The following is a 14,429-nucleotide window of genomic DNA, read 5'->3' as shown; positions in this document are numbered from 1 at the left end:
GACATTCATAAGTGTATGCAAGGGTGGTGGGCGTCTGAACCGAAAATGGTTCAAGATACTTTCTTGCCTAATTATTAAAGATATGATTGGCAGACAATTTTCTCCTGTATGCGAAAGATCACACTATACATACTGTGACTCGACATATCTTTATGCAGGGTAGATCTAGCTACATGGGTGGTGAACGGTGTCAAATTTAATTATTGCTACAATTCACAGTGGTCTGATACTGTAACCGAACAAGTCAAATGATCATAACCCTGACAAGCAAGGTTCTGAATGAAAGTAAAGAGGAGATCAAAGGTAATAAAAGTGAGGCAAACTTAATATAATGCCTCATATAACATCAGCGTTAAGTGCTAACAACAAACAAAGGTAAAAACTTGAATAGGTAAGAAAAATATGTGTGTTTCAGTACAAGTAATATCAGACATCAGAAGGCCATGGTACAAAGACTTTAGTACAACCGAGGTTTGAGTATATTAGTTGAATAGCATCTAAATGTACCGTGGATTGTCAATCTAACAACCAAATAACAGCATAGATAATCTCGTTGATTATGACATCCATGAGTGTATGCAAGGGTGGTGGGCGTCTGAACCGAAAATGGTTCAAGATACTTTCTTGCCTAGATTTCATAAAAGTATACACCGACTTTATCTCACAAGTTTAGGGAATAGTAAGTTTTTTGACATGGGAAATTTCTCACCGCATTCAAGAGTTTATAAGTTGCTCTTTAATCAAAGATTTATGGTGGAACTACTATTTTTCGTAAGAATTCATTGCACTATCACTACTAAGGAGAGGTGAGGACATATCTAAACGTGATCGGGTCTATTTTGGCTCGAGACACTGCACTGGAATGGTGCCGATTGTTAACCCAAGTGTTTGAATGTGCATTTCTGAAGTATGGTAGAGGGATTACGGGAAAAAGGCTACTGTAATAGCCATTAGAAACAAGGGCGATGTTGATTAGGAAAAAGATGCAACTAACAGAAGAGGAGGATTCCTAATCAGGCACACATGACAAGGACAGCCTCGCTAAAGACACACCCAAGGCGTACATAGTAATTATGTTTGAATGATATTAATTATCATCAAATGTAATAGATACAGCAAGGTGCTTATAAAAATCAATCTTTGAAATTTCAACGTTCAAATATATCTCATTTTCTTAAAGAGATTAAACAGTTAATAGTATTTATCAGACTGAATGGATTTCATTTGAAAACAAGATGGCAAGAAATCATTATACTTACACTGATTTTATCATAATCTGGATGAGTGGTAACAGATGATGAAACAAAACGTTGAACATTAGGATCAGATCCTACATTCGAATAGGTATGTGCTCCCAAGAAGACCTCTGCCTCAGTTGCCCTGTACAGATGTGGTACTATAAGAAAATCAAACCTTCAACTATTTATTATAACATGAGAGATTATACTGTAGAACGGATTTTCAAATATAGCACAACTTACAATGCCATACACAGTAAATTAGAGAATTATTAATCAGTAACCCTATTTTTTTTTGTATATTCTGTTTTGTGTATGAATTTCACACTTCATTTTGGTCTTAGGATATTGCTTTTAATTGGCTGTAACCTTGAAAATAGAATTTAATTCATTATTCTAACATTGGTTATACATTTCAATCTGAAGTTTAAACCTCAGAATTTCATATACAGCTCTTGACATAAAACTACTGAAAGCTTAAATAAGGGATATAAGGTCGATCAACATTAAAGTGAATAAACAGCAATTCTAGATCTTTGCATAATCATGCACAGATGAAGACAAGCGATTATATACAGGTTAAAAGACAAATTAAAAAGAAAGATAGTGACTTCATAAAATAAAAGTTTTGCGAGCAAGGTACGAAATAGTGCATAAATATTTTACTATGTTGTCCGCGGGTTACGAAATTATGCACTCGGTGTGCAAAATTGCGCGCCGATCACAATATTGTATCAGGTTTACAAATGGTATTGGATCACGAAATGGTGTTCACAGACAGGATAAACATAAGACTATAATGCTTGTTAAAATAATTTTAACTAAGAAGTGCCATTCAAAATAAATCTGCAATGGTACGAACAGGTTCATTAAATCTGAAAAAAGTAAACCCTTTTCAAATTTGTTTTCGTAAATATTGCGTCATAACTGGAAACCAATTTACTTTGAAGGGATACTGAAATGCAAATTTTGCTGTCACTCATTGCAGTATTACAATATAAAACTTTCTAGCTCCATTTAATGAAGACTGCCTTTAAAGGGTGGAGACGGGTTATAATTTCCGGAAGTGAGAATTCTTTCCGTGTTGATAAAATCTTTTACCTCTCTAAAACATTCTTTTGTCACGTCACGCAATAATGATTGATTAACTAACTCTGGGATATTTTTTCCTTTCATCATCTTTGCTCCTAATACTACCAATTTCATTCTCCAGAATAAATTCATCAGGATAAATCTGGATCAAGGGCAATTCTTAATCAACATATGATTAAAGGCTACTTGCAGAATTCCTAAAACTTAGCGTTAACGGTCAAACTTCTCAATCTCAACAGTATACTGTACAGCAGAGCATGGCTGATCACTTGGACATTCCAGCCTATGAAGGCACGAGTCTGATTATCTTAGTTGCAGCCATTGCACTCTTAATCTCTTTACTAGAATCACTGTTGCTCGTTTTGAGCAGTGAAACTTGCGCTGCACATAATTCACTTTTGGCAAGTTTCTTTAGCTGGCTCAAGATGTTCAAGGAAATGAAGATGACTGTCTTGGTCACTTGCGTCAACTTCACGAAAATTTTGTGGAAAGAAATGTCATCACTTAGTTGGTAATTAATTTCAGGTATAATAAATGACGAAGGTTCGTTTAGAAAGATCTATTTAAAGATTTCAGTGATTTTTTTTTTAGTAAGCTGTGAATATATATTTGATCTTTTCTCCTCGAAACTAAACAAAGTGGCTCTGAAATAAAGATCGATAACCACGACTGAGATATGCAATCACTTCCATTATCAGCCGGTCTCATTTCACAAGAACAACTTATCCAAAAATTTACAAAGAAGTTTTATTAGAACAAGTGAGAAGAGTTTATGTATTTTATGAAGTCGTGACATTCCAGTTGCTCGTATGAGCAGTATAGTGTTTAGTGCTAGAAAATGTGTTAACTCAAGTGACTAGTGGCGACACATCAGAGCACAGGTAATTAATTAAGAGTCCGTTAACCTGAGGTGGGATTAGTATGTCGGAGAGAACTAAAACTTAGGGTCCCTTTCATGTAACGTATAAACGCCGGCGACATTTCATTGCAACGCAATTAACTGATCACCCCTTCATCTTCTTGTTCAAAATGGGGGCCTTCATTGCCACACATATCGACTCTCTCCTCATTCTCCTCTCCGACTCCATTGTCGGAGCCCATAGGAATGCCCCACCAGGGGTCTCTCTTTACATTACTGAGAAGAAGCCAGTCACCTTTATGGCTTGCTGCGAGTATGCTGTTGAATACAAGCTCGTCTGCATAACTCAGAGTCCCCACGCACTGCTCCACCCATAACCTCTGCTCCAGCTGGCAAGCCTAAGCCCAAGTAAAATCAGACTTCCTCCACCAAATGCAGCCATTGCGGCAGATCCAATCACTCAGATACAGATTGCCAGCAAAGCATGCCAAACACGCCGGCAGCTGCACCCTCCAGTATGAGCCCTAAGCCTAAACCTAAGGGTCAGGGTCCAAGAAGGGACTATGGTGCAGATGTTTCCCTGAGCTCAAGGCACCTGGTGCCTGCCAGTGCCCAAGTTCGGAAGGATAAACGTATGACTGTCTGGTGGATTGATAAGGTAACAAGGGACCTACCTACCTACTGTTGAAGTGAGGGTGACCACACCCCTTGTCAGCTAACAGTGCCAGTTTGGAGTTGTGAGTGATGTAGCCCATGAAGGTTATGACCATCTCCTAGGCTAAGACCTTATCCTTGCCAAGTGCAAAGCAGCTTCAGCCTCTAAGTATGAAGAATCTTTGAGTCCTTTAAAAGGACACCCATAGTGCTGAACAAGTTTCAGAAGTGCCATCAATTCGAACAATTGCAGTCCCTTGTATTCTAGGGGAACCCATCTCTGTTTCCAGTGCCAGAGATGCCTGTGCTACAGATTTCAAACAGGAAAGTACTGCTCTCCCTGACAGGGGCACCCCTTCTGACTTGCCACTTCTAGGGACCAGTCTCAGTCCTCTACCCTGAACCAGCAACAGGTTGGTAGAGGAGGGAACCAAGCAGATGTAGGTCCTGACCCTGCTCCCTCAGAGCAACACCAGTTGCATCACTCAGTAGTGACTGGACCAACAGCCATGGGATAGAACAGTCAACCAACGATGTTGAACGGCTTACTGAACAGTTGACTGAACAGTGGTCTAGGCTATACTCTCTTGTGGAAGACCAAGGCAAATGCCATAATAAGTTTAATGCGACAAGTGGAAGCACTTGTCAGTGAGAGTCATGCCAAGCCCCTCACTTCTGTCTCGGATTCAGTGCCTATTAATTGTAGTAGTACACCTATTGCACTATTGACACTCTTCTCATCAGCACACTGAGCATCCCATACAAACTGCACTTCAGTTGAGTGCTAACTACCCTCTGCCAGTGACAGCAGAGAAGACACCAGTCATTTTAGGCATCACCTCCACAGGTGGTTATAGTGGGAGATCATTGCCTTTTGTGCCAGTTGACACCTCCCAGCCACCTCCAGGTTTTTTTCCCCAGACTTCTCTTATGAAAGATACTTCTCTAGGATCCTGGGTATTTCTGCCTCCTTATGTGGAATATTCCAGTATGCATCTCCCTCCAGAGCAGCCTGTAGATTTTGCAGGTCATATAGCCCAGGGACCAAAGGGGGGCTTTTTCTCTAATAGTGCCAGTGACGGTACAGCACGAAGAAGGGCCAGCCTCTTCTACAGAGCATGAAGGAAATATTGCTCTAGTCCCAGAACCAGATATGACTGACCCTGATGTGCCAGTCGGTGAATGTTACCTCCCTTAGTAGGATCTTTGGCCACTGCCTTGTTGAACACAGGTGTGATTGCAACTAGTATAGGCATAACATCAGGTAAGCATCCTACTGTCATTCCTAAAGTTTCCCAGGATATAATTAATTATGCAGCACCTACTGTGGAAGATCTTGCTGAGGTACCTGTTGGACCTAGGACAGAGTTTGAGCATTCCATCTCCCTGAGAAGTCATCATCCAAACCCATTACTAGCTGAGCCAGAGCTCCCTGTATGAAGTGACTCGAAGGCTGGACACTTTACAGGCTTAGACCCCCAGGATCATAACTGGAAGGTTGGGCACCTCAAGCACAGGCATTAACAAAACATATGTGCTCCCCCGGCAAAAGTGCCTGACACACAATGCCATGCATATATAGAACTTAGACTGTACGTCTAAGTTCTATATATGCATGCCTCTCCTAGCTTCCAAAACTGAGGAGCCATCTTGACCCAATTTTATTTTATCTCTTATTTTAATATATTTTCATGACATTTGGTTTGTTTTTGCTTTAGTTAGCATCCTGCTGTTTTTTGTTCCTTTGTTTTATATTCCATATGAACTTAGTGAAAATTGTTTCATGCATGCCTCTGTGCTAGGTCACTGCTGAATTAAACTAGTAATACATGCCCTTTTGTCAAGTTGCTGTCCCATAGCCCACTTGCTTCCTTAATTGGTGCCTAAAGTTAACCTTACAGCAATTATTTAAGATTTTGACCATAGATGTAGCTTAGCAATTTGTTCATTATCGTGGTGAGACTTGCTAGGGGTGGGGACATTGAGTCTAGAGACTTCAGACCTTGCTTGTAAAGTTCTTGACCTATTCTAGGACAATATCTCTGCTAAAATGGGGGCTGTCACTCGTGACGGTCATTCTGCCATCTTGGGCTCCTACAAGAGGCCCAGCAAGAGAATTTTGAATGCCACAAGGTCTCTTACTTTCAGACACCCCCCCAAGACAACAGCGCCAACTTGGCATCCCCCAAATTGGGAATTGGGATATGAGGCTAGGCCTAAGACTAAGGGAAAGAGAGTCTTCACGCACCAAGAGTCCTAGTAAGTGGACGTTCCGATGTCCATCCTTCCCCGAGAGGCAACTGTCTCTCCCTCAACATGATAAGGTGTCTTGTATGAGAACCTCATATCCTTACATATCCTTCCACCTTCCCCATGATAACATCCCATCCTTCCCTCCTATCCGTATAGAAAGATCATACACACCAAACCTTTCTTCCCCTCTCCCGGTCCTATCCTCGTGGTGGACTCCACCTGAGTCTCAGTTCCCTTTACCATGAGTATTAATCTCCATTCGATAATGTCTAAGCCTTAACCGTTATCTGAATATAGCTGCAGTCATTTGTAATTATCAAAGACTTCATTACTATGTCCACTAGTATAATAATCTGTATAAGCCTAATAATGCAGTGTAATTGAAGCCCATTGCAGCTTCAAGCTTCAGCCGTTAAACTGTCTTTATTTATAGACTATTATACCCGTTGTGCTCCCCATTTTCTTACATTTATAAAAGTAATTTTTAAATACATTTAATGAAGCTACTTAGTGTCTCTATGCTGTCTGGCGACCTCCAAACATTCTTGTTTTTATATATATAAATTATGGTATGAGTAGTGAGTAATAAACAAGGCAAAAGCTCAAACTGTATCGTAACAATATCCACCACGACAAAAGGGAATCCAGTAGGGAAGAGAACGGCAGGGAAGCAGAAGATCTGAATGAGTGGGCAGATAGTGAAGAGAGCGTAACTTGACATATGGAGAGACTCGAGGTGAATGAAACAGATAGTGTTTGAAACAGTATAAACAATGCACTGAACAGTGCTGGCAGGAGACCAAGAAGGAAAGCTGATATTGAGCAGAGATAGAAAATGTCGGAGTGGGTAAGGGACGAAATAGTGTGGTGTTTTGATGTTGGTTTTTTTCAGAGGCAAACTTCAAAGAGTGAGGGCTGACAAGAGACATGAAGGTCTGGGGGCCAGTTCATGAGTTTACGTCTCGTGCATCCAGCAAGGGCGGATGGCAGATGCAGTTGAGAATGTAAATATGTATGTATATTGATGTAACTGTCGTATTTTTCTTTTGGTGTACCATTATGTAACCCACATCTTACTCGTGGAAACCAACGTTTTCCGTCAAGTGTCTGCGAGTGGAGCAATGAGCTGTTCAACTGTTGAGACTTTATGTAATGCTGGAATTCACTAGGTGCTGCCAAATACTCGCACCCTTCAGCAAAGAGAATATCTTGCTGTTGCAATAGTAATATCCTTTACGATGTTTAAAACATTGACGTTACCTTTGTGTGAATTTCAGCATTACTTGATTGTGTTGCCTATTACATTATAGATGTGTTGCATTATTTGATTGCATTGCTTACTGAATTATTGATATCTTGCATTGTCTGATTGCATTACCTATTACATTATTGATGTGCTGCATTATTTTATTGCACTGCTTACAGCATTATTGATGTGTTGCATTATTTGTTTGCATTGCTTGCAGCATTATTGATGCGTTGCATTGTTTGACTGCATTGCTTTCAGATTATTCATGTGTTACATTATTTGATTGCATTGCCTGTTGCATTATTGATGTCTTGCATTATCTGATTGTATTGGCAATTGCATTATTGAATTTTGGCATTACCTTATTGTATTGCTTACTGCATTATTGATGTGTTGCATTATTTGATTGCATTGCTTATGATTATAAGTTGCTCAATTGAGTAATGATATATTGGGGTATTTCTTGATTATAAAAATTTGTATATATTGTGTTATGAGTTAGCTTAGTGATCACTCTGGTTGGAAAGTAAGTTGCTATCGTGAAGTAGACTTGAATCTTAGTGCTGTGATGGAGCATAGGCCATGACCAGTGTATCCATGCACAGCTACCTCACCAGTCAGACCTTCTCTTCTGTGTCAGGTTCCTCCTTTCTGAAGGGAGTGGAAGATATCGTGAAAAGACGAGAGCACAGTCTTTCCTCGACTTGAATATACTGTGTTCCAAACTCAGAAGTTCTAGAAAACATGATAAGCGGCAAACGAGCAATGGTTCCTTGAAAATACGAGCATACTTATCTATGTTCGAAAACTGTCTTCGTGGGTAATGGGAGACTCACCTGTACATTGTTTCACCCTGTTAATTGTGCTAGCAATGTCCTATCGCGACCAGGCATCAAATCTAGAGCAATGGAGAAAAACCTAAACTGGTAGCAATCAATGCATTTAAAATGCACTGGAGGCTTCTTCCGCCACTGAATGTCATCGAGGTAGGCTTCAGAAAGTTCTCTCTGTCCCTGTCACCGGCTAGATCATTTGCCATCATATTATTCTTTAGCTTATTTGAGTTATGTTTATTGAGTTGTGTCCCTGTGCCACACAACATATCCGTAAGTAGTAATATCCTGTTCCCCAACCCACAGTGAATGTTGCTTGTGTATTGGCTGGATTTTCATGCTAAAGTTGGTCTGGGAATCTCTTAGGGCCACATGGTCCTCTTGAAGTTGAGTGTAAGTTTCAGGGGTGTTGCTTGAATTATCATGTTAGTAGTTATAAGTATAATGTTTATTTTTTTGTAATAAAATTCTGTAAAATCCCATTCTTCCTAATTTACTTGTCCTTCATGACAGCCCTAGATCTGTTCCTTTGGGTAGGCCAATACTGCCATTACCATCTGGCCACTGGTAACCCGTTGTGAGGGTTTTTCGCGACAGGTACTGAGGCATGTGGGTTCGTTTGTATATACCTGTGTGCCTCGAACTTAGATATTTTATTCTGCTTTGAGCTGTGACATAGCCAGGGCTCTTGGGTTTGAACTGTCGCCTGAATGGTGAGTCTTGAAGATAGACATTGATTGCATTATTTTCTATTTTTATTTTGTGTCACTGATTGCATTACTTTTATCTTGTACCATTTTTTTATTTTCATATATGTTGATGGTATGAAAGCATAATGTGCTAGGATTAATACGAGATATTTCTTTTTTTTTCTATAGATGTTTCACATCAATGAGCATGAATGACACTTGTGCCATGTGGGATAAATATGGGTGCATATATGAACTTAGTAGAATTGGCTGCTGTGGGAATATAGCCAACTGAGAACTTGGTAACCATGGAATTGAAAAAAATGAGGGGGAACTTTTGTAGTGTAGAGACAGGGGATAGTCTCTTTACTGTTTAAATGGTGTAATGTTTGTGGGAAGTCATTCATTTGCTTGTGTTTTTTAATAATTTTCTTACATGATGGCTAGTTACCATTATTAACTTGTTTACGGTTTTAAGGGGGGGGGGGGAGGGGGGGGTGTGTGGCTGTGAATGAATTCTGTTTTGTAAAGGGGATTTAATTTTCACATGTTAGTTGAAAGGATTATTTAGAACTGAGAGTGGGGGAGATAGGATTCTTTCTAGTTGCCAAGGGAGAAGTTTTGTCAAGGCCGACTTGAGGAAGGACACGCTTGCCAATGGGATGTCGGGGGTAGGTAAAAACCCTGTTTCTGATGTGGCGGGGGCCGGTTGTGTAACGTATCATTCTAAAAAGTCCATAAATAATGGACTTTGGGGTACACTTGAATACTAAGACTCTTCCATCAACCTACATAAGGCTATCGAGGTAATGTACAATGAAATTCCGACGTGGCAAGCTTTCAGACACTATACTAAATTACAGTGCAGATGCGGGTTGTTGATAACTGAATATGAGCTCAACTATTGTCTAAGCACTAAAAAAAAATAGACAACTTGCTCCTCTTGCAAGATTGTTGAAATAGTAACATGTGTTTGAAACACGGATTTTCCCCCTCTGTGTAATAAAACAGAACATCTAGCAAAAATGAAAACTTGTAGTAAATTCCAAATTCCTTGTAGTGACGCACTGCACATTTTATGGATGCACAAAACGAACAAGAATTTAGTTTTTTTAACACCTGATAACACATTTGAAAAGCAATGCATTTCTTGAGAAATTATGACCTTGGTATAAGAAAATATACTGGTTATGCTATTTTCTAATTGACACATACTTCGCTATTGGACTTACCCAGTTAACACAAAACAATGAGCAGCAGTGACCACCCAGTCCTTTTTGATGAGTGAGCCGCCACATATACTACCGCCAACTTTGATAAGAGCTATAAATGGATATTCTCCAGCTGTGGCATCTTGTCCTCCAACGATGCGTGACACTGATATATCAGCAATCCCACAGCCACCTTGGAAGAAAAAAATTGTGACTGAATAAGATAGGACGATCCACAAGTAGGTAAATGTATGAAGATTAAGTAATCAGCTATGCAATTTTTTTTATCAGTATACGCACATGTTCTTATGATTTTGCAAGTTGGTTAATTGACAATGAAGGAAAATCTAATAATATTTTCTAGAAAAATTGATTTGTTCCCGAAAGTCGACATTCATTGTCGATTATATTTTGGACATTCATAAAAATAATGTTGAAATGTTTAGCAGTGAGTGTTATTCTAAAGTCCGTACATATCAGGACTGGATCATGAGAGCTAGTCATATGACATCCATGGAGCAATTGATGGTGACCAATTCTGAGAAGATCCAAATTCCTTGTGTCTTCTGTTCTTTTGATATAGTAAATTCACTAGTCAAACATTTGGTTTGGTTTATTTTGATTTGTTATTATCTTGTTCAATGTTGCATACAATTTCCATTTATTGATTACATTATAACGATTAATAGGAATACTTGTGGCTTTATGGACTTCTGAATTTCCTTTAAAGCTTTCATGGACAGGAATCAACATACCATAAATTCTTCGTTTCCTTTAAAGCTTACATGGGCAGGACTCAACATAATTTCTATAAATTCTTCATTTCTTTTAAAGCTTTCCATGGACAGGAATCAACATATTTCAATAAATATTCATTCAAACCACACTCCACTGCATGAAAACCCTCTCTAAACCACTTTGCCAATTACTGCAGTCCCCATAATCCACTCCACTCTAATATCCAAAATCTGACTGCCAAATGAAACAATTAAAATGTATTGCTTTATTTACTATCAGTCACAGAATCAAGAACCTAGAAAACAATGATCAAGAAATGTAGTCATGCCGGCACAGCGATATATAATTTTTTTTCTAAATTGTGATATACATAAATTCCCCCCTCCAGTTTTGCAATTAGATTTGTAATTAAATTTCAGTGTGTTCTTTATGCATCGCCACTTTCATCTACTTCACAGTCATTACCACTACAAGACTACTATTTTGTTCCTTGGTAGTTTACTGCCAACATTAACGATGGACTATACTATACTCTGGCTACAAAAGGTTGAGACTCAAGGGTGATTAGCACTTCTGCCATATTTTCTTAAACTCGTTCAATCTTTTCAGGAAAAAGAGTGACAATTAGGTAGATTTGGCAAAATCTTTGATCAGCGCTGCCATTTCCTCGTGTATGGATGATTTAAGGGAAGTGACCGCCGAGGGTCGAGTTTTTAAGATGATTGTCTGCCACTCCTACATTCGTCGGTACAAAAGCAAATCACGGAGATAAAAAACATCATACTACTTGGACCTTGCTGTACAAAATATAGAGAGAAAAGTACTATATTTCAGAGACTGCTATCTCCCTCTTCAGGTAGATGAATGAAAAAAAGTTTTTACGGAAAAGTGGTATTTATACCAAGAGGTCGTCATCCACAGGCAAGCCAATTTAAGTGACCCCCGCTGATGATATTACTTTAATCTTCTCAAGCATTGGTTGAATGAAAACCTTGTCGATTATATTGAAATCCATGCTCTTTTGAGATGTTCATTACCTGTATCTCTTTTATTAAGGCCGATTCCATCATTTGACTCTTGTGCCAGCAGTTGCTGCTATAAATTACACATGACAAATTCCAGTTTATTCTATGGTTATGTTCATTTATATGGTTGAAAATAGCTGAGTGCTGTCGTCCATACCTAAATGACGTTTGTTGTATTAATCTCTGGGGGGAAGTGATTTACTGTAAATCCGATGTAAGATTGGTCAACAGTCCTGGCATGGGATTTGGTAAACCCCAGTGTCCCCCTATTCAGATAATTTCCAATTGGCGTTTGACAAAATAATAAAGTTAGTTGAATTATGTGCATCTAATAACGTATTTTCATTCCGGGAATCATTCTACAAGCAAAAATTTCCGGCGTAGTATGGATAGTCCTTTAAGTCCTGTTTTAGCCAATCTGTACATGGAATACTTTGAAACTACAGTAAATAAATGCAATAAAAACCAAAAACATGCTGTGGATGATATTCTAACATTTTGGGATAATAGTGGTGCAATTTAATGAATTCTTCTCAAATTAAATGCATTAGTGCCCAGCAGCAAATTTAAAGTTGAATAGGAAACAGAACAAAATTCCTTTCTTGATGTTTTAATAATCAGAGGACACGACAGAATACAAATTACCTTACCATACAGAAAACCAACGTTCTCACTTCCATACATTCACTACTTCAGCTATCCCGATATTGCTATCAAGATAGGTGTAGCCAGCAACCTGTTCTTAAGAGCCTTACGAATTTTTTCCCCAGATTTCCTGGAAAAAGAATTTGAACTAATTCGCAAGCAACTTTCGTCTTAAAGTATCCTGACTATATAATTGAGAAAGCAATTCACAAAGCAAACGTAATTTTTTACCGACCCCCTAAAGACAAGACTAGAGATACACCCAACAATAAAATAAAAAAATTCCACTACTGGACACGATTAAGAAGGTGACTCAGACCCTTGGAAAATCTAACCCTTTGGCATTTACATAGCCAAACCACCTTAGCCAAATCCCTGATTAACGTCCAACAAAAGACATCTCCCAAGGACACTTGGGTTTACCAAATCCCATGACCAGGACTGTGACCAACCTTACATTGGATTTACAGGTAAATCACTTCCCCAGAGATTAATACAACAAACGGTTCTGTTAGGTATGGACAACAGCTCAGCTATATTTCAACCATATAAATGATCATAAAACCATAGAATTAAACTGGAATTTGTCACGTGTAACTTTATAGCAGCAACTGCCGGTACAAGAGTCAAATGATGGAATCGGCCTTAATAAAAGATAGGCAGATAATGAACATCTCAAAAGGAGCATGGATTTCAGATGTCGTCGACCAAGTTTCATTCAACCAACAAAAGCTTAAGAAGATTAAAGGAAGATTATCAGCGGGGGTGACCTAAATTGGCTGCTGTGGATGGACCTCTTGGTATAAAAATACCACCTTTTCTGTAAACTTTTCTCATTCATCTATACCTGAAGAGGGAGACGGCAGTCTCTGAAATATAGTACTTTTTTCTCTATATTTTGGGGTATTTTATGGGCTTTTTGGGCTGTTATTAGATGGAAATTCTATTGTAACAGAACTTATTTTTACCAGTCATATACCATATATATATATATATATATATATATATATATATATATATAATATATATATAATCCTCAATTAAATTTGCACGTGTATATGTGTATATGTATGTGTGTACATATATATACAATATATACCTATTATATTAACTAATACAAACGTTAAACGTAAGCATACATACATGACATATATTACTTTAAAACGAAGTCACTTGTGAATAAAAGCAAATAGTGGACAGTATATGTCCACTCTCAGGTTTAACCTGAACCTAGAGGTTAATCTTGAAATGTACCTTTTTGGATCAGGATTAAATACATCCTTTGGCAAAGTGGGAGACATGTCAACGCCGCTAATTGTAGGAAAGCCTCAACCTTTTCGTAGTTAGAGTTAGTGGTGATCCTAAGCTACTGCTACTTTTGGTAAAATTTTACTACTTAACATCTGGTCTGCTTTTAAAACACTAGACTAAGGCTGGACTGTTGGAACTTTTCTACTGCCCATGGCATGATAAGCAAGTAGGCTTTTATCAGAATTGGCATGAAAAAAAAACGACATGCAATATTCATCAAATTACTTTCTGGAAATTTGAAATTTAGGGTAATGAAATCAATATAGGTACATACTGCAAAATGGCTCGAGGGGAGGGGTGGAGGAGGAGGAGGGGCTTCCTGGTGCTGGAGGAGGAGGCAGTGATTTCTGAACCTGAAGCACAAAGAGCAAATTCCCTTTAGAGGCAATGCTTATAAGCAATCCAGATATTTTTCAAGTATAATGGCAACAAAACAAAAATGGCATATTGCCCAACACAAAATATATTAGCACGTCTCGAAAACCATTCACGAAAAATGACGCGTTTCTGTTTTGAAACTTACCCGTAGCACCAACGAAAAACACAGAAAACCTCCAGAGCACTTTTTCCTCAGAGGTGAACGTTTGTGAACTAAGTTTACTGAATTAGACAGGTCGATTCTGTCTGGTTTC

The 14,429-nt window shown here is 38.6% G+C and overlaps 1 protein-coding gene across 1 annotated transcript in view; it reads right to left on the bottom strand.

The window, feature by feature from the left end:
* Positions 1-14,429, bottom strand: part of LOC135198333 (uncharacterized) — a 204,094-nt gene that overhangs the window by 69,331 nt on the left and 120,334 nt on the right. Inside the window, exons 18-20 of the mRNA XM_064225904.1 lie at positions 14,072-14,150; positions 10,100-10,271; positions 1,260-1,380 (exon numbers count right to left, since the gene is read on the bottom strand). Coding sequence (XP_064081974.1) covers positions 1,260-1,380; positions 10,100-10,271; positions 14,072-14,150 — 372 coding nt within the window. The remainder of the gene's footprint in view (positions 1-1,259; positions 1,381-10,099; positions 10,272-14,071; positions 14,151-14,429) is intronic.

The sequence above is a fragment of the Macrobrachium nipponense genome, chromosome 22, assembly GCF_015104395.2.
Source record: "Macrobrachium nipponense isolate FS-2020 chromosome 22, ASM1510439v2, whole genome shotgun sequence".
NCBI classification, from domain to species: Eukaryota; Metazoa; Arthropoda; class Malacostraca; order Decapoda; family Palaemonidae; genus Macrobrachium; species Macrobrachium nipponense.
The sequence above is the reverse complement of the archived record's forward strand: the minus strand, read 5'-3'. Positions and strand labels throughout refer to the sequence as shown.